The following is a 24,341-nucleotide window of genomic DNA, read 5'->3' as shown; positions in this document are numbered from 1 at the left end:
GATGTATCTGACGATTATGGTCTATTTAAACTGCAAAAGTGAAACTTGAAATAAAACTGTTGTGTCAGATGTGAAGGGGGAGGAGAATTTATGCATGCGTCATGTGCTTCCACAAAAAAAGTGTTCAACACTGGATGCTCCTTGATCGATGTTTCTCGATCAAGTGTCCTCAGGAAGCTTCCTCTGTCCTTGATCCTCACCTCCGTCGTGCTGCATTTAGAGAATTCATATGTCCTTCATGATGCTAGACTTTGATCAATTTCCAGGTCACAGGGTTGAGGACAGAAGAGCGAGGAAACGAGGAAGCACAATTTAAGAAATAAGAAGCATCCTATTTAGCCTGAGACGGAGAACTTGTATTAAAATTAATTGGGAGAAATTGGAACACCCAATATGGTGGATGTAGAAAAGGAAGTCCTGCCTTACAGGTTAAGAAGCCTATCAACTTTTAGATACAGACATCACCTGTAAATCAACTCGAGAATGCGCATGTGCATTAGCTCGACACGCCAGGAAAATATAATTTTTTTGCGTGATCTGAGCTAAAGAAGCACTATGTGTACCATTGTTGTCAGATTTTACTGCTGCTTTAACCCTCCTATGGTACTGAAAAATTGTAGCTCCCTTTTTAATTCGCATTCATTTTTGAACAAAAGGGTCAGATGTGTAACCTTTTAATTTTTTTGATGATGATAATGATACCATTTCTTCTTCCCTAAAATAAATGATGCATTTATTTTGGGATTGTGTGCTATTTTCATTTTATTTACATGTACATTTCTACATTTTACCATTAATTTGCATAAATAAGCACATTTAAGATTTCTTTTTATTTTTTATTCAGAACCTACACTTCCTACACTGTGTGTGTGTGTGTGTCAGATTGTTGTCATCAGCTGGAAAACAACAGATGACTTGTAATGGCAACAATGACCAAACTATGGCTGTAGAGCTCCCCTTATTGATGTCCTGGTTCTGTGTGAATTTGTGTGTGTTTGTGTGTTCTGCATTGTGAGTGTGTTATCGTCTCACCCCTTAATTTCTGAGTGTGTGTTTAGCATTGTGATTTTTTTGTTGTTTTTTTGTTTTTTTGACAAATGTAAAAAAAAAAAAAGCTCTGTGTTATAGTCGCACCAGTTAATTTTTTTTGTCTGAGTGGGTGTGTACGTTTTGCACTGAGGATGTTTTAGAGTCTCACCCTGTAATTTCTGTCTGTTTGTTTTTTTTTTTGTTTTTGTTTTTTTTTTTGGCATTGTGGCTAATTTATTGATTGTATTTGACAGATCAAATAACATTGCTCTGTTTTTTTGGTCTTTCCCATTCATTTTCAATGGTCGGTCAATTTTGACCGCTAATACCAAAGGTGTTGCTTTGTTACGGCCACTTAGATTTATCGAATCAAGCCCAATTATTTTTTGTATGTTCAGATGGCCAAGTCTTGTACTGTTCAGATAAAGGAAACCAGTTTTAGTCAATAAGGTGGGGAAAATTCAGTCAAAAATGACAGAATACCATAGGAGAGTTCTTTGATCGTAATTTTGACTGTTTTGGAGATTTCGGTCTTTCCCCATTAAAGAAAATAGGAGCTGTGCTTTAATGCTGCTTTTATCCATAGAAAATAGCTGCCCAGCCTGCCCAAGAGCATTCAAAAGATGGCCGCTGAGTGAACTGACTTGCTTTAAAAGGCACTTTGTTTGCACTTGTAGTCAGCTTTGTTGAATATAATGGGAGCAATCAAGTTATGAAAGGATTAGCACATTAGAATCTTGTCTTGATGTACCAGTCCATTCATACTACTTACTGATTTGTAATTTCCAAAAATCCAAAATGTCCTCTTCTTCAGCCCCTGCAGTCCCTATATGCAAGGCTGGTGATCAACTTCATCTTGTGTTTACTAGGAGCTTCCCTTCCCCTGACCTTCACACCTACCGCGATTTTGGTGAGTAGGAGATATTTTCTGGATCAACATTCTTGTTGGACCTGGAATAATATAAATCACAGGATAAGGATTAGGGCTGGGGTTGGGGCTTCAACAACCTTTTTAGCAACCAAGCATTTCCCTCTGATTTTAGGGATGTTCATGGTTAAGGTTAGGTTTATGATTAGGCTGGGGTGGGGTGGTTATAGGGTCATTGGATATTCAGGGCTTAGCCCAGACCTCTGTGGATACGTATGGGGTCATCCTTTGATAAAACATCGGAATAAAATACACTTTATAATAAAAGTTTAAATGTTACATATTGTCTGATGAAAGGCACGTATCTCCAAAAAGTAGGTAGGTGGTAGGTTATCGATTGCTAGTGAATTAATTTTTGGATATAATCTGAGCTTTCATTTACTATTTTAGAACGAAATCAGTTTTATGACTTGGGTTTTTAGTCTGGTTGTTGAGTGGACAGTTTGGTTTTGAGACGTGTTTTTGGGTCCAATGCATAAATTGCCTGGCAGAATTAGCTTTCACTCCCGTTTTTGCGAAGATGGAAATCTGGCAACTGTATATGGCTGGTATAGTCTACTTTTTAAAGCCACCTGTCATTGTGCGTGCATGAATGGCTTTGGTCGTCAGGGAAATCACAGAGCCAGCGCGATGTAGGCAATCTCTTCACTACACTTCAAACTAAAAAACAATAGTGTTATTTACACAAATTTATGCTTTTGGACTCCTTTCATAGTTGTACATATTTTAACACTGTTTTCAAAGAACAAGAGAAGATACTTTACCTTGGTGGTGATTTTATAGATGAGCAGACGCTATAGTTAACGCTATTCAAAACATAAGGGCGGGACATACGTGGTTTTGATGGACACTCAAGGCCAATAAAGAGACTTGTTAAACAGATAGCCTGATTGTGAGGTGGGCCACCATGGATAGGACTTGTTGGTCTAGCACATCCCATAGATGCTCAATCGGATTAAGATCTGGGGAATTTGGAGGCCAAGTCAACACCTTGAACTCTTAGTCATGTTCCTCAAACCATTCTGGAACAATGTGTGCAGTGTGGCAGGGTGCATTATCCTGCTGAAACAGGCCACTGCCATCAGGGAATACCATTGCCATGAAGGGGTGTACCTGGCCTGCAACGATGTTTAGGTAGGTGGCACGTGTCAAAGTCCACGTGAATGGCAGGACCCAGAATTTCCTAGCAGAACATTGCCCAGAGCATCACACTCCCTCCACCGGCTTGTCGTCTTCCCACAGTGCATCCTGGTGCCATCACTTCCCCAGGTAAACGGCGCAGGCGCACATGTACACGGCCATCCATGTGATGTAAAAGAAAACGGGACTCATCGGACCAGGTGACATTCTTCCACTGTTCCGAGGTCCAGTTCTGATGCTCACACCCATTGTAGCTGCTTTCGACGGAAGACAGGGGTCATCATGGTCACTCTGACCGGTCTGCAGCTACGCAGCCCATACGCAGCAGGGTGCGATGCACTGTGTGTTGTGACACATTCCTCCCATAACAATCATTAACATTTTCTGTGACCAGTAGACCTTCTGTCAGTTCGGATCAGACAGGATAGCCTTCGTTGCCCTCGCGCATCGATGAGCCTTGGGCGCCTAACACCCTGTTGCTGATTTGTGGTTTGTCCCTCGGACCACTGTCAGTAGGTACTCACCACTGACCGGGAGCACCCCACAAGCCTTGCGATTTCAGAGATGCTCTGACCCAGTTGTCTGGCCATAACAATTTGGCCCTTGTCAAAGTTGCTCAGGTCTTTTCTCCTGCCCATTTCTCCTGCATTCAACACATTGACTACGAGAACTGATTGTTCGCTTACCATCTGTGGCAAGGAGGATGGCGGGGCCGGGCTGTGATGATGCACGCCCGGCCCCTAATCAGGCTAATCAAGCCGACCAATGTAACAGGGTAGAAGGGAAAGGAGGAGGCAAGAACCGGCTTGACAATATAAATAATAATTTAATGATCATCTTAAAGCAAAAGACATACAACACAAACACATACAGGGCAGCTGCCTGTAGCTCTCTCTCTCTGCCGAACTGCTGCCTCCGGCCGCCTTTATCCCTCTTTTTTAGGTTACAGACTGGTAATTACAAGGGTATTATGCTATAAAAGTGGTTTATGAGGACATTTCTAGTGTCCCCATAATTGAAATCGCTTAAAAAACATACTAAACAATGTTTTATTGAAAATGTAAAAATGCAGAAAGTTTTTTGTGAGGGTTAGGTTTAGGGGTAGGGTTAGGGTCAGGGGATAGAATCTATAGTTTGTACAGTATAAAAATCATTATGTCCATGGAGAGTCCTCATAATGATAGCTGCACCAACATGAACATCATAAAATGTCCAAACAGTACATGAGGATTAGGCAAAGAAGTTAAGAAACCTAGACAATATACCACAATGCCAGCATAGGAACAGCATCCAAAACACAACACTGATCTTTTTAGCAGGGCATTGGTGTCTTTTATCATCATTCTTTTGGCGCCGTTGTATTAAAGCAATAAGCAGTTTGAGGCAATTCTTTGTGTGACTAACAATTTCCCTTAAAAAATAAAAATCACTCTGATCAAAAAGCCTCTGATGGCTTAGCTTTATTTATTTCTTGTCAGTTATACAGCTACATTGAACAGCTCTGAGCATATACAGTAAATTTCTCAAGAGGCAAAGTCGTCTTGCCTTCTCCCTTCTCTCTCTCTCTCTCTATCTCTCTCTCTCTCTCTCTCTCTCTGTATTACAGCATATGGCACTGCAGCTTATGCAGCGTCATGTGTTTTTTGTTTTTCATGAATATCAGCAGTCATAAGACCTCTGTTGTTTTCAGTGTTCAGTTACAATGTGACCTCCAGTTTTGGTCCGGTGCCTTTTGTCATCAGTCCCATATGGCCAAACTGAGATGTATTAGAATTCTAGATTATAAATTCAGATTATAGAGCAGTGTTGGGGAGTCACTTATAAAAAGTAGTGACGCTACTAACTTTAACATTTTCAGTAGGATGACAGTTAGCTAAACTGTGTTCAAAAGAGTGTAGCTTTTGCAGTAATGAGCTACTTTTTCAACAAGTAGTGGTGTAATGTGAAAAATGCCACATTGCTATTTTTATGTTATATTGTATTGCACACACACCATACAGCCAAACAAACAGAGGTTATAAACAAATGCACTCCACTACAATATCCTCTCTAAAATGTAGTGTTGGGAAGCGGGAAGCTGAGTTTAGTGAATCCGTTCATTTTGACAATTCATGTAAATCAAGTGATTAAAAAAACTGTCCTTGCACAGATGAACTAGCACAGCATTTTTTGTCTATGTTTTTCCAGTGAAATGTTTAGTGAAATGCTGCCATTCATCACTATGTTTTCGACATTATTCCGGCTTAAATGCATACCTCAGATCTTTTAGATTTAGACCCTTTCCTCATCCATTTTTTGGAGTTATGCCCCCATCTCTTTAGTATTCATCAACCTTTTTCTTATGAGAAGTGCAATGATTAAAAAAAAATCAAAAATTGCAAAAAATATTTTTTTTTCTTATTGCTTAATTACTAAGTGTATAGGGTCGTAAGTGACCTAAGATCTGTAATAGTGTCACAATTTATTTTATTTTTTTTTGCACTTCCTAAATCATATTTTATTATTAATTTATATCTATTACCTGCTTCATTACACATTTTGCTGCAGTTTCCCAGTCAAATATCCAGCAGGGGGCACCAAAAGTGAGTGAAATGGTGTCATAATCAGACAAGGTTTTTATGTTGAATATTATATGGAGGTTTTAATGAGTAAAACGTACCTCCCTAACCTAAAACTTTAACCTAAACCTAACCAATAATGTTTTAAAAGCAAATAAGAGGTAAACAAAACAGATATCCTTTCCTTAAACCAACACCTAAACCTAACCGATAGTGTTCTAAAAGCAAATGCGACATTTAAAGCACATTTTCAGAAGCAGCCATGTCATTTTGTGTCGCTTCTATGACACTTTCGTCTCACGTGTCAGTTTGCATGCTTGGCTGGGCTCAAACCTTGATCTTTCAACTTCAGAGTCCAAACTCTCTATCAGGTGAGTTACAGCGGAACTTATTTAAATTAGAATAAGTGTGTAAATATAGGTGGGTCTGTAATACAAGCGTTAAAATTGATCATTTTTCAAATGATACGTTAGAGTAAAAGTGTTTCGATATCATGGCATAGCAGTGTGAGTATTAGTGTGATAAATAAGTGTTTCTAAAGTCATAATCAGCCATTGTAGTCGTGATTTGTGTGAAACTGAATCAAACGCACTGTTGTTGTAGTGCCTCTAGTGTTCATTTCACCAGGAAACTGCAGTGAAACACAGAACGCAGGACGTAAAAGTCAGTTTGGAAAAATGTAGTTCTAGTAATGTTTATTGTATGAGACTATGTTGACAGTTTTAGATGTAGCTTCAGCCACACTGTTATTGAGATAAGGGGGGTTACAGAGATTTGCTTTTCATTTCAGTTTTACTTCAACTCTCCATCTTTGAGGAGTCGGGTTTGCAGTGGGTTTGTTCTTAATGTGCTTATGTAAAATGTGGGCGCTGAGCTTTGCTTAAGTAATGGACAGTGAAATTATTACAATAACTCACTCTCTCTCACACACACACTCACAGAAGAGGGTGTGGAATAAAAGCTTTTATTTATTGACTGTCCAGTGTCCACTACTTTTACAACAGAGATGATCAAATGTGGTACATTTATAATGTACTTCTTTCAGACAACGATTAGACTCAGAGAAAATGAGCATCTGATTTGACTAGTGATGTAATAAACTCACTTTAGAGTATACTCACATGAACAAAAACTACATTGTACTTGGGTAGCTGGACAGAAATATTGACCAGTTACAGGACCTGAAATAAACACTTTCCATTATACAATAAAATACATTTTTAAAGGTGCACTCAGTAACTTTTGTCTTTGTGTCATCTTGGACTTACACTGACACCTAGTGGCTTGGATGCAGCATCATTTAAAATCAATAGTTTTCAGTTACTGATGTCATTGTAAAAATTTAGTATTCAGTCAGTCATGATTACTTTAATCAATGAGTGAAAGTGTCAAATAACAGGACGGTTACTGAGATGAAGTGAGTAGTGTTCAGCTGGTCATGTGATTCTAACATGGCAGCCCCCATGTGCGGACCCTCTCCATGTAGAATAAAACAGCTTTTATAAGGTTACTGATATGACTGGAGTCTTCATTTTAATGTGAGTGCTCATGATTTTCTACATATATTGCAAAACTACAATTAATGTCTTTAGGAGTTTAACTTTTTTAATGAGGAATGAATTACTGACTGCACCTTTAAACGAAAGTCTTGATGTTATGGACATGTTTTTTTTTTTGTATTTTTGTTATGCAATAAGGAGCAACATTAGCTAATTTCATAAATAATAATAATAATAATAATTAAAAAAAATTATGACTTTCTTTGTTCTGTGGAACACAAAGGGAAATGTTAAGAAGGAACATTCATACTGCTCTTTTCCATACAATGAATGTGAATGGGGATTGGGGCTGTCAAGCTTTTAAAAAGGCAACATAAAGGTATCATTAAAGTAGTCCATACAGTTGGCTATATTCCAAGACTTCTGTAGTCATATAGCTTTGTAGGGGGAACAGACCCAAATTGCTGTTGTTAATCATTAAAAATGTTCCTGCATGCCATAACTCGCATATCTCATTTGTGCATGTGCATATTCATACTCAGCCTCACAATGCTTTAGTATTGTACAGATACAAATACAAATCTGTTATATACAGTGCAAGGGAATGTAATGCAGAAGAGGTTGGATATGTTGGATAAATATAAATAGACTAAGCTTTGTATTGCACATAATTATTGCTCAGTGGGGCAGTTTTAATGTTCATGAGATGGATAGCCTGAGGGAAAAAACAGTTCCTGTGCCTGACGGTTCTGGTCTTAAATATTTCTGTTTTTTGTGATGTCAGTGATGTCAAGTGTCATTAGTTCTTGCATGTCTCATGAGCAAGAATGCATAATTTAAAATGATAAAGCCAATTTATTACATAATGATGCAAACTTTATAAAGATTCATTCATTTTTTATAAAGCCATCAAGTTTCAGCCTAGGAAAAACTTCTAGTACTCAGAGAATCACATAGTTATGATATAGTAACACATACACAAACAGTCTCTCAGTCGAACCTTTGTACTTGAAAACGTGAAATTACCAAATACATGTCCAAAAACAAATAATGAAAAAGGCAATTGCTCTGATACTTTTTTTTTAGGGAAAGCAGCAAGTGTGTCCATTTTTACTTTGCTAACACTCTGTATGTCTGTTTCTTAAATCTCTCCTGTTTATCAGTCAGGTGTTTTCAAAAGGAACTTCAGTTCTCCTCTTCTCACTTACAATCACTTTGGTATGGCTAAAGATGCTTCGCCCACTCAAGGTGAGGATTCTCTTATATTTCTGATTGATTCTGTAACTATGGCCACTATACAGTCGCAGTAAAGGGGTTCAAAGCAAATATTTCAGTTTTTCTTTGTATAAACAGTAAATAGCTTTAGCTGTACAAATGTACTGGGAAAAGATAAGGGGCCTGTAAGGGGGTTCGGTGGAAAGGAAGAGGCGAGAACCGGCTTGACAACTTAAATAATAATTTAATAAACAACTTAAACAAACACACAACCAAAAACACACAGTAAAGCTGCCTGCAATTCTCTCTCTCTTGAACTGTCTTCCCCGGCCGCCTTTATCCCTCGCGCGCCCCATCAGGCTGATTGGGGACCGGGTGTGTCTCATTCCAGCCCGGCCCCGCCCTCCTCAGCTCTACACTCCTCCCAGCGTTGCCTCAGGCCGGGGAGCCCCTGGCATGACGTACATCCCCCACCCTTCCTCTCCGGGAAAAAACAACAAAACAAAATGGCGAGGGAAAGGCCAACACGGAGCGACAGAGAGAGAGGGAGGAGAGAGAGAAACTCACCAGTTCTCTGATGCGCTGTCGCGTGGTCCTCGATCACTACTCCACCCTCTCAGGCGGACTGCAGCCGCTCCTCCCCGGGCGGACCGGAGTCAGACCACCGACCCCCAGCGGACAGAACGCCCCTCCTCGTTCCCGGCGTCCCGTGGGGACACTCCTCCGCCCCTGGCAGCGGCCCTACCACCCCAGGCGGTCGGGGAGTCGCTTCCCTCCTCCCCCCGTGGGCGGAGGTCTTCTCTCGACCCCTCCGCGTTCCCGGGGGACGGCGGGGCACTCCTCCGCCCCCGGCAGCGGCTCCCTCGCTCCAGGCGGTCGGGGAGTCCCGTCCCCACTCGCCTCGCGGACGGCGGCCGTTCCCCGTGTCCGGGTGGTCGGGCTACTCCGTCCCCCGTCAGACGGCAGCGGCGCTCCCCTGGGTGGACGGCAGTGTCGAGGACTCTGCGACGGGAATCCCTCCTCCTTCCCGGGTTTCGGCACCAGTGTAAGGGGGTTCAGTGGAAAGGAGGAGGCGAGAACCGGCTTAATAATATAAATAATAATTTAATAAACAATTTAAACAAACACAACCAAAAACACACAGTACAGCTGCCTGCAATTCTCTCTCTCTCGAACTGTCGTCCCCGGCCGCCTTTATCCCTCGCGCGCCCCATCAGGCTAATTGGGGACCGGGTGTGTCTCATTCCAGCCCGGCCCCGCCCTCCTCGGCTCTACAGGGCCATAAATGACAAATTAGATTTTTATGCCATTTTATGGATAAAACAAACTGTTTGTTTCCTTGTCCCTACACTGGGGATTTTACATTCACAAGTCAATTATGGATGAATCCTTTTATTTTCAACCAAGAAATGTGTATTTGAAAGCATTACTATTAAGGAATAGAGCTCATTAAATTGTTCATTGTATTTTTTTTAGAGTTGTCAAAGTTAATGCGTTAACACATGCCATTAATTAAAAAAGTTTAAAGCTTTGATTTTTCTTAATCGTGATCAACATATTTACCATTAATAAAGAAAAAACCAGCATATAGACTGGTTGGAGTAGGGCAGAACCTTTGCGATGTGTCCACCCGCAGTCATTACACTGATGCTCAAACACATACACATCAACCGTTTCAGTGATCAAATGATGAGGAAAGGACCTCTTAATGCTATTTTAGAAAAAAGAAAGCCCAGATGGGACTTGTGACAGAAATCAAGTACTTTGCAGCCTCTGTAATGCGCAATTTAATTAGCACAGAAGCACATCAAGTCGTAACTATCACTAAAACTTAGAATGAGAAGTTGTTTGCAAATGCTTTTCATGTGCAGTTCATAGCAGCACTTGACGCTGGTGTTGATGCCCTGAATCATCAATGCGGCTACACGATTGCTGTAGAAAAGCGGATAGCCACAGTAAAATGTCAGCACTTTCAAAATCTGCGATTAATCGCGATTAACTGTGAAAAAGTATGTGATTAATGGTGATGATTTATTTTAATCGACTGACAGCACTATTTTTTTGTAAATTAAATATATTTTGCTGAAGTTGCAAAAAGCTGATTTTTAAACCATTTTGTTTAAGATAAATTCAATATACTATCGAAATTGGTATACGTTTATATCTGACAACTTGTCAATGCCACTATAGAGTCAAATCTGTACTGTGTTTTAAGTGCTTCAACTGGCACAGAAATGTTTTTAATATTACATTTTAAGATATGTTTTTTAAGGTAGCAAAACAGAAACAATGTCTGCCATACCATTAAACAAAATTTTCAATGTTGACATTTTTGAGAATTTAGGGATTAAAAGAAAATTATGAAATAGAAAACATGTGAGTAATGTCAGTTTTAAACATAGAAAGAGCAGAAGAATACACTGTTACTAGCTATGCTGTCAACATTAATTGTATTGATGTCTACTCTCACTGTATGACTTAACTATTGACACATTTGTGTCTATTATTATTTCTCCATACAATTCTTAAGTATAATTCTGATACTTAAAAAGGAACTATATTAATTGTCCTGAGCTATTAAAGAGCAAACTGAGAGCAGTAAAATGTTCCTGTGTGGAATTAAATGTTTTGTGATATGTGTGTGTGTGTGTGTGTGTGTGTGTGTGTGTGTGTGTGTGTGTGTGTGTGTGTGTGTGTGTGTGTGTGTGTAGATCAGGGTAAGAGTGCTGTGGACCCGGTGTATGAAGCGTTACGATACGGAACATCTCTTGCACACATGAGTCGATCCAACTTTGGAAGCATCTCAGAATCACCGTATCATCAGGTAATGACATTGTCTAGTCATTTTATAGCGTTTTATAAGCTGCGTCCAATTCGCAGGGTCCCTACGCAGTATTCACTGCTCTCTACTCACTGAGCATGGAATATCTGTTGAAGTTCACTTTACTTGACAAAATGTTGTTCATGTGAAACACCCTGCAACATCATCAAACACAGACAATAATTCCATATATACATTATATAACATAATACATCCACGTGTATTCTTATAAAAAATATATATTTTTATATATTTTATTTCATATATCTCCAGACTTGCAACTTGTAAGCTAAATGACTGTTATTGTTTAATATGATAATGGCAGTCATGGTCACTTCTTGAGCGCTTTACATTCAACAACTGCATAGAAAGCACACTTTAGGTAAATAAGCTGGACAAAAAGCAAGACTCTCAAGACTCCTTATGTTTAGTTTATTTTCATGTAGCACTCTTATGGTTTGCAATGTCTGGTGAATACATTTCCCTCTCCACTTCCTGTGAAGTGATGTATCGACAGGGTTGGGGAGTAACGGAATACATGTAATGGGATTACGTATTTAAAATACAAAGTAACTGTATTCCACTACAGTTACAATTTAAATCATTGGTATTTAGAATACAGTTACATTCAAAAAGTATTTAGATTACTGAAGAGATTACTTTGCATTTTATTGTCATTTGTTTCATTTAATATTTAGTCCTTTCAGATGGAAAACATTTATACATATAAATGATGTGATCCAAAGTGTTTTTGAACAGCTGTGAAACTTTCTTATGAAGTGTTACATTCATACGAGCAGACAGAGAAGTAAGTTTGAAGTAAGTTTGGAGCAGAAGAAATAGAAATAAACCTGTGTAAATTGTCAGCTTTACGCTAAGCTAAAATTCTATTTCTAGCCATTTTACATGCACATGTTACCAGACACAATCATATTTTTTATCAAGAAAATTCACATTGGATCATAATTTCTTTTTTTCTAGTAAGACCTTTGATATTAGGGCAAAAATTTTATTCTTGATAATAATTTTTGTATTGTTTTCCTGTAAAAATATCTAAAAAATCTTTAAAACGAGATCAATTTGATTTATCTTGTTTTAGAAACAACACTACATAAGATATTTAGGTTTTTCAGAGAATGTATTTTAAACATGTGTATTTTGTCTTACCGTACTGTCAGAGTTTTTATAGTCAAAACAAGTGAAAAAATCTACCAGTGCTGAAGAAGTAATCCAAAGTATTTAGAATACGTTACTGACCTTGAGTAATCTAACAGAACACAAATTACAAATGACATTTTACAGCATGTATTCTGTAATCTGTAGTGGAATACATTTCAAAAGTAACCCTCCCAACCCTGAGTATCGATGTACCCCTTTTCCCTATGTCGCTCCCATCAGACTGTTAACTCACTTAAGATGTCTGAATTTCATGTCAAGTGCACTATGTAGAGCACTATCGGTTGATTGGAACACGCCTAGGGTGTAATTTTTTTAAATAAAAAAAACCCCAAAAAACACATGCTTTTAATAATAAACATCATTTCAAAGCAGCTTTTCTGAATCGTTTCATAATAACAAAAACTGTAAATGTACACAGATTCACATACAAAACGTTGATTAAAATAGTTATTGAAATATTTATTAAAATATAAACCATTATTTCATCAGATATTTTCATTAAAAATAACTTTATCATTCTATATACCATAACTGTGATATAAGATTTTGGTCATACCCTATTGACCCACCCCTTTATTGATGTACTGTGATATGGGATGGGCTAATTCTAATCTCACATACTATTTATGAAGGATAGTATGTGAATTGTGACGCACAGTTTATCTGCTGTAGGTATTAAGAGTCTCTGTCTTCTGTAACAGGGTAAAGGAGTAGGAGAGAGTTTAGAAAGTCAAACTATCACTGAAGAGGAGTGTGTTGCTGACGCTGAAGGTGAGTTTCACACAGATGAGCAAACATACTGTATATCTTCAGTGTATCCGACTTACACTGGACAGCACAGGTCAATGTGTTTCTAAACTGATAAACTGATCGCAGGTAACTCTCAGTCATCACAATCTCATGACGATGGTTTATCTGTGGATTGAGGGTTAAACTGAGGAAAGTGTTTTTCTTCTGCTTCCACCATTATGTGCTGAAAAGAAGCTTCTGGGCATCTTCATGTGCTTTAGTGAACACTTATTTTAGTCTTTGTCACTTAAAGGTTTTGTGGTACAGGTGACACTATAAACTCAAATCTGCCCAAATCTAGTTTGCAGCCTTGCCAATGGTGGGTGAATTGAGAAAATTTACCAGCCATAAATATATTTTATATCAATTTTAAATTTGTCCCAAGGACAATGGAATTATTTAGTATATTTAATTCTTTGTATATTATTTATTTATTTATTTATTTTGTATATTTGCTGCAAACACTCACTATGTTCACACCACAGCTGAATGTTTTTTTTTTTTTTAGTTTTTTTTTTTTTTAGTTACACAGATCTATTTTTTGACAGTGAGAACAGCAAATATCATTTGATTTCTCCTTTTTTGTGCTATTTTATTTCAGTGTGAACAGTCTAGTTGCTATTCATGCAATTATTATGTCGATCTAACTTAACTTTTGTCAGAATTTCACACTTGAATTATCTTTGGTTTGAATTTCTGAAATGCACTTCATAAAGTATTACACAGAAAGGTAAAAAAAATCTATTTGTTTAAAATGTATATTGATTTACATTAGGACTCAAATGTTGTGATGCTTCCTTTGAGTAGAAAGGCAGTTATAGGCAATAGAGAGTGACCATAGAAGTTAAAATGTTAATGCTGAAGCATAGATTTAAGACTGAAAGTCCAAAACAATTATAATTTCATATAATAACAACATTTGAAAATAAATTATGAACATGGTTTTAAAGGAAAATTAATTGTACACTTGTGAATTAGACGTACTGTATATACGTGCAAGAAAGCGTGCATATAACATGATATCAGCCGCTGCTGGTGGAAGAGGAGGAGGATTAGTCACATGGCATTAGCTAGAGAGAACCAGCAGTGTATCTGGCAGACTTGGAATAAGTGGCTAAAGGTGCTGCTAAGTTAGCATGTGCATAATTGTTTATGATGGATTCCAATATAATGGACAAGCCTTTTTTAATGGTAAAGTATTTATACATCATAGCAGTATTTGTTGTACTTCCTTTAATGCATGCTGATTTAATTAATAATAATAATAATTAAACCAAAACCTTCAGACATGGTACATGGTAAAAAAATATCTTAATGGTCCTAAAATAAGCTTTATTTTCTATATGCAATATAGAATATACATTACAGTATATATATTTATTTTTTTATGAATATTTTATAATTTTATAAATATTTTTTATTTTTGTGAATAAAAGAAATTACAAAAATATCTCTTTCTCTCTCTTTAGCTGTCTCTCTAGCTGACAGTGAAATATCAGAGGATAGAGTCAGTTTAAAGGTGAGTGATTGCAGTACTGCTTTATTATTATATATACGTATATATATATATATATATATATATATATATATATATATATATATACACACACACATACACACACACACACACACACTGGCGGCCAAAAGTTTGGAATAATGTACAGATTTTGCTCCTATGGAAAGAAATTGGTACTTTTATTCACCAAAGTGGCATTCAACTGATCACAATGTATAGTCAGGACATTAATAACATGAAAAAATACTATTACAATTTGAAAAAAAAAATTAAGAACTTCTTAAACTACTTCAAAGTGTTCTCATCAAAAAATCCTCCATGTGCAGCAACGACAGCTTTGCAGATCCTTGGCATTCTAGCTGTCAGTTTGTCCAGATACTCAGGTGACATTTCACCCCACACTTCCTGTAGCACTTGCCATAGATGTGGCTGTCTTGTCGGGCACTTCTCACACACCTTACAGTCTAGCTGATCTCACAAATGCTCAATGGGGTTAAGATCCATAACACTCTTCCAATTATCTGTTGTCAAATGTCTGTGTTTCTTTGACCACTCTAACCTTTTCTTTTTGTTTTTCTGTTTCAAAAGTGGCTTTTTCTTTACAATTCTTCCCATAAGGCCTGCACCCCTGAGTCTTCTCTTTACTGTTGTACATGAAACTGGTGTTGAGCGGGTAGAATTCAATGAAGCTGTCAGCTGAGGACATGTGAGATGTCTATTTCTCAAACTAGAGACTCTGATGTACTTATCCTCTTGTTTAGTTGTACAACTGGTCTTCCACATCTCTTTCTGTCCTTGTTAGAACCAGTTGTCCTTTGTCTTTGAAGACTGTAATGTACACCTTTGTATGAAATCTTCAGTGTTTTGGCAATTTCAAGCATTGAATAGCCTTCATTCCTCAAAACAATGATTGACTGATGAGTTTCTAGAGAAAGCTGTTTCTTTTTTGCCATTTTTGGCCTAATATTGACCTTAAGACATGCCAGTCTATTGCATACTGTGGCAACTCAAAAACTAACACAAAGACAATGTTAAGCTTCATTTAATGAACCAAATATCTTTCAACTGTGTTTGATATAATGGCAAGTGATTTTCTAGTATCAAAATAGCAATTTAGCATGATTACTCAGTGATAAGGTGTTGGAGTGATGGCTGCTGGAAATGGGGCCTGTCTAGATTTGATCAAAAATGACTTTTTTCAAAAAGTGATGGTGCTGTTTTTTACATCAGTAATGTCCTGACTATACTTTGTGATCAGTTGAATGCCACTTTGATGAATTAAAGTATCAATTTCCTTCTGAAACAGCAAAAGCTGTACATTATTCCAAACTTTTGGCTGCCAGTGTGTATGTGTATATATATATATATATATATATGGAAAACAAGAGACCACTGCAAAATGGTCAGTTTCTCTGGATTTACTTTGTCCTTCACAAAGATAAATCTGCCCGATTCCAGCCATGCTGAAGCACCCCCAGATCATCACCGATCCTCCACCTGGTCATCAAATGGTTAGACAGAGACCTGGAGAGGCCTTCCAGCCACAGTGTCTCGCATCCACTGTGAAATTTGGTGGAGTATCGGTGATGACGTACAACACGTGCTTCCTTCTGCTCTGACAATGTTCCCCAACTCTGAGGATTGGTTTTTCCAGCAAAACAATGCTCCATGCCACACAGCCAGGTCAATCAATGTTTGGATGGAGGACCACCAGATCAAGACCCTGTCAAGCCCAATCTCCAGACCTGAATCCCATTGAAAACCTCTGGAATGTGATCAAGAGGAAAATGGATGGCCACAAGCCATCAAACAAAGCCGAGCTGCTCGAATTTTTGCACCAGGAGTGGCATAACAGCAATGTGAAAGACTGGTGGAGAGCATGCCAAGACCCATGAAAGCTGTGATTGAAAATCAGGGTTATTCCACCAAATATTGATTTCTGAACTCTCCCTAAGTTAAAACATTAGTATTGTGTTGTTTAAAAATGAATATGAACTTGTTTTCCTTGCATTATTCGAGGTATGAAAACACTGCAGCTTTTTTGTTATTTTGAAAAGTTGTCATTTTCTGCAAATAAATGCTCTAAATGACAATATTTTTATTTGGAATTTGGGAGAAATGTTGACAGTACTTTATAGAATAAAACAAAAAATTTCATTTTACTCAAACACATACCTATACATAGTAAATCCAGAGAAACTGATAATTTTGCAGTGGTCTCTTAATTTTTTCCAGAACTGTGTATATACAGTATATATATATATATATAGTGTGTGTGTGTGTGTGTGTGAGCCAAAACATTATGACCACTTGACTAATATGCTGTTGGTCCTCCGCGTGCTGCGAAAACAGCACAGACCCGCTGAGGCATAGATTCTACAAAATCCCTGAAGGTGCCCTGTGGTATCTGGCACCAACACATTAGCAGCAGATCCTTCAAGTCCTGTAAGATGCAAAAGTGGAGCCACTGTGGATCGGACTTGTTGGTCCAGCACATCCCATAGGTGCTCAATTGGATTGAGATCTGGGGAATTTGGAGGCCAGGTCAACACCTTGAACTCTTCATAATGTTCCTCAAACCATTCCCAAACAATGTGTGTACTGTGGCAGGGCGCATTATCATGCTGAAAGAGGCCACTGCCATCAGGGAATACCATTGCCATGAAGGGGTGTACCTGGCCTGCAACTATGTTTAGGAAAGTGGCACGTGTCAAACTGACCGGCACTCCCTCCACCAGCTTGTCGTCTTCCCACAGTGCATCCTGGTGCCATCACTTCCCCAAGTAAATGGCGTACATGTTCACGGCCGTCCAAGAGATGTAAAAAAATGTGACTCATCGGACCAGACGACCTTCTTCCACTGCTCCAAGGTCCAGTTCCGACGCTCACGCCCATTCTAGGCACTTTCGATGGTGGACAGGGGTCATCATGGGCACTCTGACTGGTCTATGGCTACACAGCCCCATACACAGCAGGGTGCAGCCATCATTAAAATGTTCTATGACTTGTGCCACAGTAGACCGTCTGTCGGTTCGGACCAGAAGGGATAGCCTTCGTTGTCCTCGGGCATCAATGAGTCTTTGGCGCCTAACACCCTGTCAACGGTTTATGGTTTGTCTGTACTCGGACCACTGTTGGTAGGCACTCACTACTGCTAACCGGGAGCACCCCACAAGCCTTGCCGTTTCAGAGATGCTTTGAGCCATCTGGCCATAGCAATCTGGCCCTTGTCAAAGTGGCTCAGGTCTTTACTCCTACCCATTTCTCCTGCATTCAACACGCTGACTACAACATTTTGCCTTGTTAGGAGATGTCATTCGCTTCACCTGTGAGTGGTCATAATGTTTTGGCTCATCAGTGTATTTATATATATATATATATATATATATATATATATATATATATATATATATATATATATATATATATATATATATATGGCTGTCTCCATAGATTTTTCTTGTGTCACTATTTTCTGTTTCATCCTCATAATTATTATATCTGTCTTTTATCATTTCCTCCATCCTGCTTTAATTTCTCTTATCAAACTCTCTAAAACAAAATTTATTTCTCTTTTTTGTTTCTGTGAATGAAGATTTTGACTTGTTATGTGCCTCATAATTCATGTGAATTTCATTTTGCACATCCCTACAAAGACAGTGTCACCTTGTGAACCTCATGCATATTTATCATCAAATATTCAACCAACAAGCTGCCATGAAAATGTCCTAAAAAGCTTGACAATAGGACTCAAGGGAAGGATATTGAATGGTGTGTATCTTTACTCTTTTCACCTTATTTGTTTGTGTATATACAGGCCCCTAAACGCATTGAAGTGCACTCCATACACACGTACGTGGTGTTGTACAAGTTCCTTCCTCAAGAGAAACACGACCTGGAGCTACAGTGAGTGATAGATTGTGTGTTTATATTTATAGTATTTGGACATATAAGCCACAATTAAAAATGTATGAATGTATCTGCATTATATAACAACTTATTAAACCAAGTGGCATTTATTTTAACCTTCTGAGACCTGTGTGCATTTTTCATTTTTCCTTCTTTTTTGATTTGTAACTAACAGCACCTAGCTATAAAAAAAAAATGTCTAGAGCAAATGCAGTAGTTTTCCTAAAAATTGATGTCCACATATGTTGAGTGATCCAAACATCATCTGTAGCCTGAAACTGAACTTTTGATATGAAGTTTGGATTGAATGCACTTAGCTGCATAGAGAGCTATAGGATGCTCCCTTGCTCCCTATTTAGTGAATGACTTAAGCTCCAGTTCCCTATCTGTCACTCACTCGACGTTGGTGTCGATGTAGTGACACTAGGGGTCACTCTTGGGAGCCCGAGACACCTCTGGTCTTTGATAAAAGGCCAATGAAAATTGGCGAGTGCTATTTGCATGCCACTCCCCCGGATATGCGGGTATAAAAGGAGCTGGTATGCAACCACTCATTCAGATTTTCTCTTCGGAGCCAAACGGTCATGCTCATTGAGCTGAATACTACTGTTCATTCACCTCAGCTGGATCTGACGGCGCATTTCAGCGGCTTCTCCCTCCTCTGCACTGGTGCACTGCAGAGAACGCCCCTGGGCGCTTCGGCAGAAAAACTAGAGAGTATATTTTCTGAAAGAGCATTTTTCCCCTCTAAAAGAGTATATATTTCTCTAAAAGAGTGCACACACGGAACGTCTTTTTAAAGACGCGTCTTTTTAAAGATGCTTTTCCGATTGTGTGTTATTCCTGGTTGTGCTTGTTATCTCTCGCCTTCTAATGGTCACGATCACTGTCTTTCGTGTCTGGGCACTGCTCACGCGGAGACAGTGTTCGTGGATGGTCATGTTCTCATTGCGAGAATATGTCCATGGCAACGTTGCAGTCGCGGCTCGCCTTCATAAGAAAGTGAGCCACCCCAGAGGCTCCTGCCTCGGTCCTTTTACCCACGGATTTGAGGCCAGCGCGGCTAGCACTGGGGGCGATTTGGGGACCCCAATGGGACCGCCTCCACCGGGTATCCCCCCGCGGACCTCCCATTCCCCAGCACACTCGTCTGCCCCGATCGGGCTTCCGGGTGAGTCCACCAGCTCGTCTCACGGCGAGTTCGACCTCTTATTCAGAGTCCGCGAAAGTGATGAGCTCTCGAGCGCAGCATCGGAGAGCGGGCTCGTCCAATCAGAAGCCTCAGCTGGGCTCCTCCCTTTGGTGTCGATCGCCCAGTCACAGGCTGACGCGGAGATGATGACATGCTTTCCCAGGCTCGGTGATTGGTTCCTGGGCTCGCGGCACCGCTCAAAGCCACGCCCCGCCCCCGTTCCTTTCTTCCCGGAAGTGCATGAAGAGCTGACAAGGCACTTTTTACTGCCCGGTCCCGATCATTTCAGCTTCCCCGCTCTCACTACCCTCGATGGTGGGGCGGCCAAGGGCTATTCGGCAATCCCCCGGTTGATAAAGGCGCTCTCGGTGCACCTATGCCCGCAGAGCGCCGCCACCTGGCGCGGGTGCCCAAAGCCCCCGTCCAAGGCCTGTAGGTTTACATCGTCTCTGACGGCCAAGGCCTACGGTGCCGCTGGACAAGCCGCCTCCGCCCTGCACGCCATGGCTCTCCTGCAAGTCCGCCAAGGCACTAAAGGAACTAAACGAGGGTAGTTCCGCCCCGGGATTGATGCAGGAACTGTGCTCGGCGACCGACCTTGCTCTCCGAGCGACGGAGGTCACGGCGTGGTCTCTCGGGCGGACGATGGCCACACTAGTGGTCCAGGAGTGCCACCTTTGGCTCAACCTGGTCGAGATGGGTGAGGCTGACAAGACACGATTCCTTGCTGCCCCCATTTCCCAGGCGGGCCTGTTCAGCGACACCATCGAGGACTTTGCCCAGCAGTTCTCGATGGTAGAGCAGTAGATGGATGCTAGCCGGCATATCCTGCCCCGGAACGGCTTAAGATCCGTCTACTCATCACCAAGGGCCCGGCCCCGGCGTGGAGCCCACCGCAGGAAGCAGACGCCACCCGTCTCGCGGCCGCCCAGAACCGTGAAAGGCTTCAAAGCGCCCTTGAGACGGGCAACCCAGGGACAATGAAACCCGCTACTCTGGAGCTGGTAAGCAGATCTTCATCTTTTTGTTACCTTTTGCATTTAATTGCGCTGCATGCCCAAGTGGCTGCATTACTCAAGAGCTCAGCAAGAGCAGTTTCCTTGTTCCCTGGGTCACATATCCAGTGTGTACGGCTGTCATCACGACCACCGTCCACCACTCCATTTGGCAGGTTGGCGCTCCAGCGGCGGTCTCCCGCCTCTGAGCGCCCAGCTGTGGCACAAATCCACCCACGATGTGTCTCCACGGGTCACGAGGACAGGCCTCTTCCACGTAACACAGTTCAGGCTTGTGGCGTTTTGTATAGGGACCCCTAGTGTCACTACATCGACACCAACGTCGAGTGAGTGACAGATAGGGTACGTCATGGTTACTGGTGTAACCTCCGTTCCCTGATGGAGGGAACGAGACGTTAGTCCCTCCTGCCACAACGCTGAACTACCTGCTGAAATGGCCGGACCTTATATCGGCTCCTCAGCGTAAAACCTGAATGAGTGGTTGCATACCAGCTCCTTTTATACCCGTATGTCCGGGGGAGTGGCATGCAAATACCACTCACCAATTTTCATTGGCCTTTTATCAAAGACCAGAGGTGTCTCGGGCTCCCAAGAGTGTCCCCTAGTGTCACTACATCGACATCAACGTCTCGTTCCCTCCATCAGGGAACGGAGGTTACACAAGTAACCATGACGTTTGCTGTCTGTCTACACTGATCTCATTACGGTTTGAAATGCACCTAATTTTCATCCTAACTCCATATAAATCCTTTTTCAGTTTTTGGATGAACCCATTTATTCTCAATGTGAAAATGCACAGTAAATATAGGAATTAATTAACTAATGTTAATGAATAGAACCGTATTGTACAGAGATAACAAAATAAAATATAACAACATTTATATTAAAATGAAGCGAAATGACCCACAGATGTGTTAATGTTGAAAGTTATTCAAAATAACTAACATGTTTTTTCTACTTTTGAGGGAATAGTGTTGCAAAATCCATGTATGTGGACATCATGTTTATCAGCGCACTGATGCGTGAAAAATTAACAGATTTATTAAAGTGGCATATCAAACTAAACTTAAGACTCTACTCTTTACACCCAAATAGGTTTCAGTGAAAAAACTTAAAGAGGTTTCTTACAAGAGGCACTTTTTTGGCTCTGCACCCATAGAAGCACTTTACAGAAATCAACGTCATGTTGTTGTGCCATGTGACTCGGTGCGTCAGAAGTATAACCCTTATATGACAGTCTAGAGTCGGTTTAAATTCATTTAAATTATTTGTTGCGTATAGCGAAGCCAAAATACAATGTCCATGCATGTGGACCTGGGGTCGCAGAAGGTTAAAGATAAATGTGCACAAACACACTTTTCAACCATAGCATTTTTACTAAATTAAGTTTCTTAGGTTTCAATTGATAAAACGAGGACAAAAAGTAGTTCATGTGATGACCTCGGTGGCGTGTTGTGAACTTTTGAAATGAGAGGCAGAGTGACATCTCTGTGTTCTTTTCTTTTTTTTTTTTTTTGTAGAATATAAATTCATAATTACACAGTTTCCAGGTTAAAGACATGTATTGAATACCTACACTATTAACAAACAATATGATATTTTTGTACATTCGTACAACCAGACCATACTAAATATTTTTAAAACATTATTAAACCAAGTCAATATTTTTTACTGTATCTTTTATTTATTACTACTAACTGTTGTTTGGCTATTATTATTTTAATAATACTGTATATAACCTTGTTTTCAGATGATAAGTCATCTACTACTCAGTAAACACACAGTTTAAGTTCATTTTGATTCAGACGTGATGTTTGTTTCAAAAGTGGTGTTGTCTGAGTCGGATTAGTTGTTAACTGTAATTAGTCTATCCAATGCCATTAGTTTGCACCATTCGTGACGATGTGCGGACCTGTTACAAATGTAAGAGGCATAATCACATTGACAGAATGGCATCGTAATAGCGAAGTGGGGGCATTGCCTCCTCTCACGTGACTTGCCGCTTGTATTTTGTGGTTAGTTCTGAGAAAAGCTCTTGTAGTATTTGTTTGCAGATGACACTTGGTTTGATATTTTCTTATCTAATGCATTCAGACATTCAGTAAGAGTGATGCATGGTGCGTAGTGTAGTGTGTATGTGCAGTTACTGTGTCTTGTATCTGTGTTAGTGTCAGTTTACACTGCAGTAGTGAATTCTGACGATGCAGTAAGTGAGACTCACGTTTTTCCCAGTTAATCCAGCAGGTTTTAGTCAGAATCAGTCACCCTTTGGAGTATATTCATGTCAGCGGTAGTCAGACTATCCTGCTGGAAGTTATATAATTAAACCCCTGCTGAACAGACCAACACATCCTGAAGCTTTTGAGGCAACAGTCCTATTTAAAGCGGTCATACTGTATTATACATTTTATTTTATTTACCATTATGATGTTATTGTTTTTGCACCAAATTTTTTTTTTCATGGTAATTTTCTGCCCTCTGAGTAATTTTTTTGCTGCTGTACCTTCAAAACTTCTATGTAAATGCCTTTCGAGTAACCTCTTTGCAAAGCTGCATTACATTGTGACAGACTCAAAAAAACAATCTGGGCAGAAATGGGCTGCTCAAAATGTTAAGATCAGACTGATAAATATAAAACAATCGACCGCTTGTTTCTAACTTTGGAATTGGTCAGATGGATGTGCAGAGTGGCTGGCGCAGAAACAGCACAAATGATGACAGACTTTACCACATTTTACTCTTATTATTAGTTCTTCTGGTGTTAAGAAATAATTAGGGCTTTTCACATTTAAAATCGTTAACCCCGTGTCATTCTAAACCCCGGGTAAATGGAATCCTGGGTTATCCTGTTTCATATTTGCGGTGTCAATAACCATGATTGTTCGAATAACAGCTTGCGACGGACACGTAACCTTCCGATGGAGCTGCTCTTCTGGGGAAATGTCACAAAACAAATCATCTTTGTTTTGTCTTTCATCTTCTGAAAAACAACATCCACAGAACTTTATCATCTCGTGTATTGTGGCCAGGGTTGGGGAGTAATGGAATACATGTAATGGGATTACGTATTTAAAATCCTAAATATTAGTAACTGTATTCCATTACAGTTACAGTTTAAATCGTTGGTTACATTCAAATATTACATATAAAGTATTTTGATTACTGAAGAGATTACTTTTCCTTTTATTGTAATTTGGATCATTTAATATGTAGTCTGTTCAGTAGTCAAAGCATTTATTCATATAAATGATGCAATCTGAGGAGCTTTTGAACAACGGAGAAACCCTTTCTTATGATTATTATTAATACGAGCGCTTTCACACTGTTGTGAGAGAGCAGGTGGATATGACGCCATTCCCATGGGACTAAGCGTGGAACTTTCCTGTGGGAGCTTAATAGAGTAGTTACATCGTGTTTCTACAGCTTAACAAAAAATAGCCTGAAACACTTGCAATAAATGCACAATTACATGCCATGTCAATGTTTTTTATGCGGTTAGGATATTCTTTTTTTATCCCCTTTTCTCTCGCCAATTTGGAATGCCCAATTC

General features: G+C 39.7%; 1 protein-coding gene across 3 annotated transcripts in view; it reads left to right on the top strand.

Moving 5' to 3' along the window:
- The window catches only part of LOC127423007 (SH3 and cysteine-rich domain-containing protein 2-like), a 91,879-nt gene that overhangs the window by 44,254 nt on the left and 23,284 nt on the right, over window positions 1-24,341 (top strand). For all 3 annotated transcript variants that reach the window (XM_051666975.1, XM_051666974.1, XM_051666977.1), the window contains 5 exons: window positions 8,318-8,402; window positions 11,081-11,193; window positions 13,071-13,140; window positions 14,628-14,677; window positions 18,492-18,580. In XM_051666975.1, coding sequence (XP_051522935.1) covers window positions 8,318-8,402; window positions 11,081-11,193; window positions 13,071-13,140; window positions 14,628-14,677; window positions 18,492-18,580 — 407 coding nt within the window. The remainder of the gene's footprint in view (window positions 1-8,317; window positions 8,403-11,080; window positions 11,194-13,070; window positions 13,141-14,627; window positions 14,678-18,491; window positions 18,581-24,341) is intronic.

The sequence above is a fragment of the Myxocyprinus asiaticus genome, chromosome 32 (genome assembly GCF_019703515.2).
Source record: "Myxocyprinus asiaticus isolate MX2 ecotype Aquarium Trade chromosome 32, UBuf_Myxa_2, whole genome shotgun sequence".
Taxonomy (NCBI): domain Eukaryota; kingdom Metazoa; phylum Chordata; class Actinopteri; order Cypriniformes; family Catostomidae; genus Myxocyprinus; species Myxocyprinus asiaticus.
The sequence above is the reverse complement of the archived record's forward strand: the minus strand, read 5'-3'. Positions and strand labels throughout refer to the sequence as shown.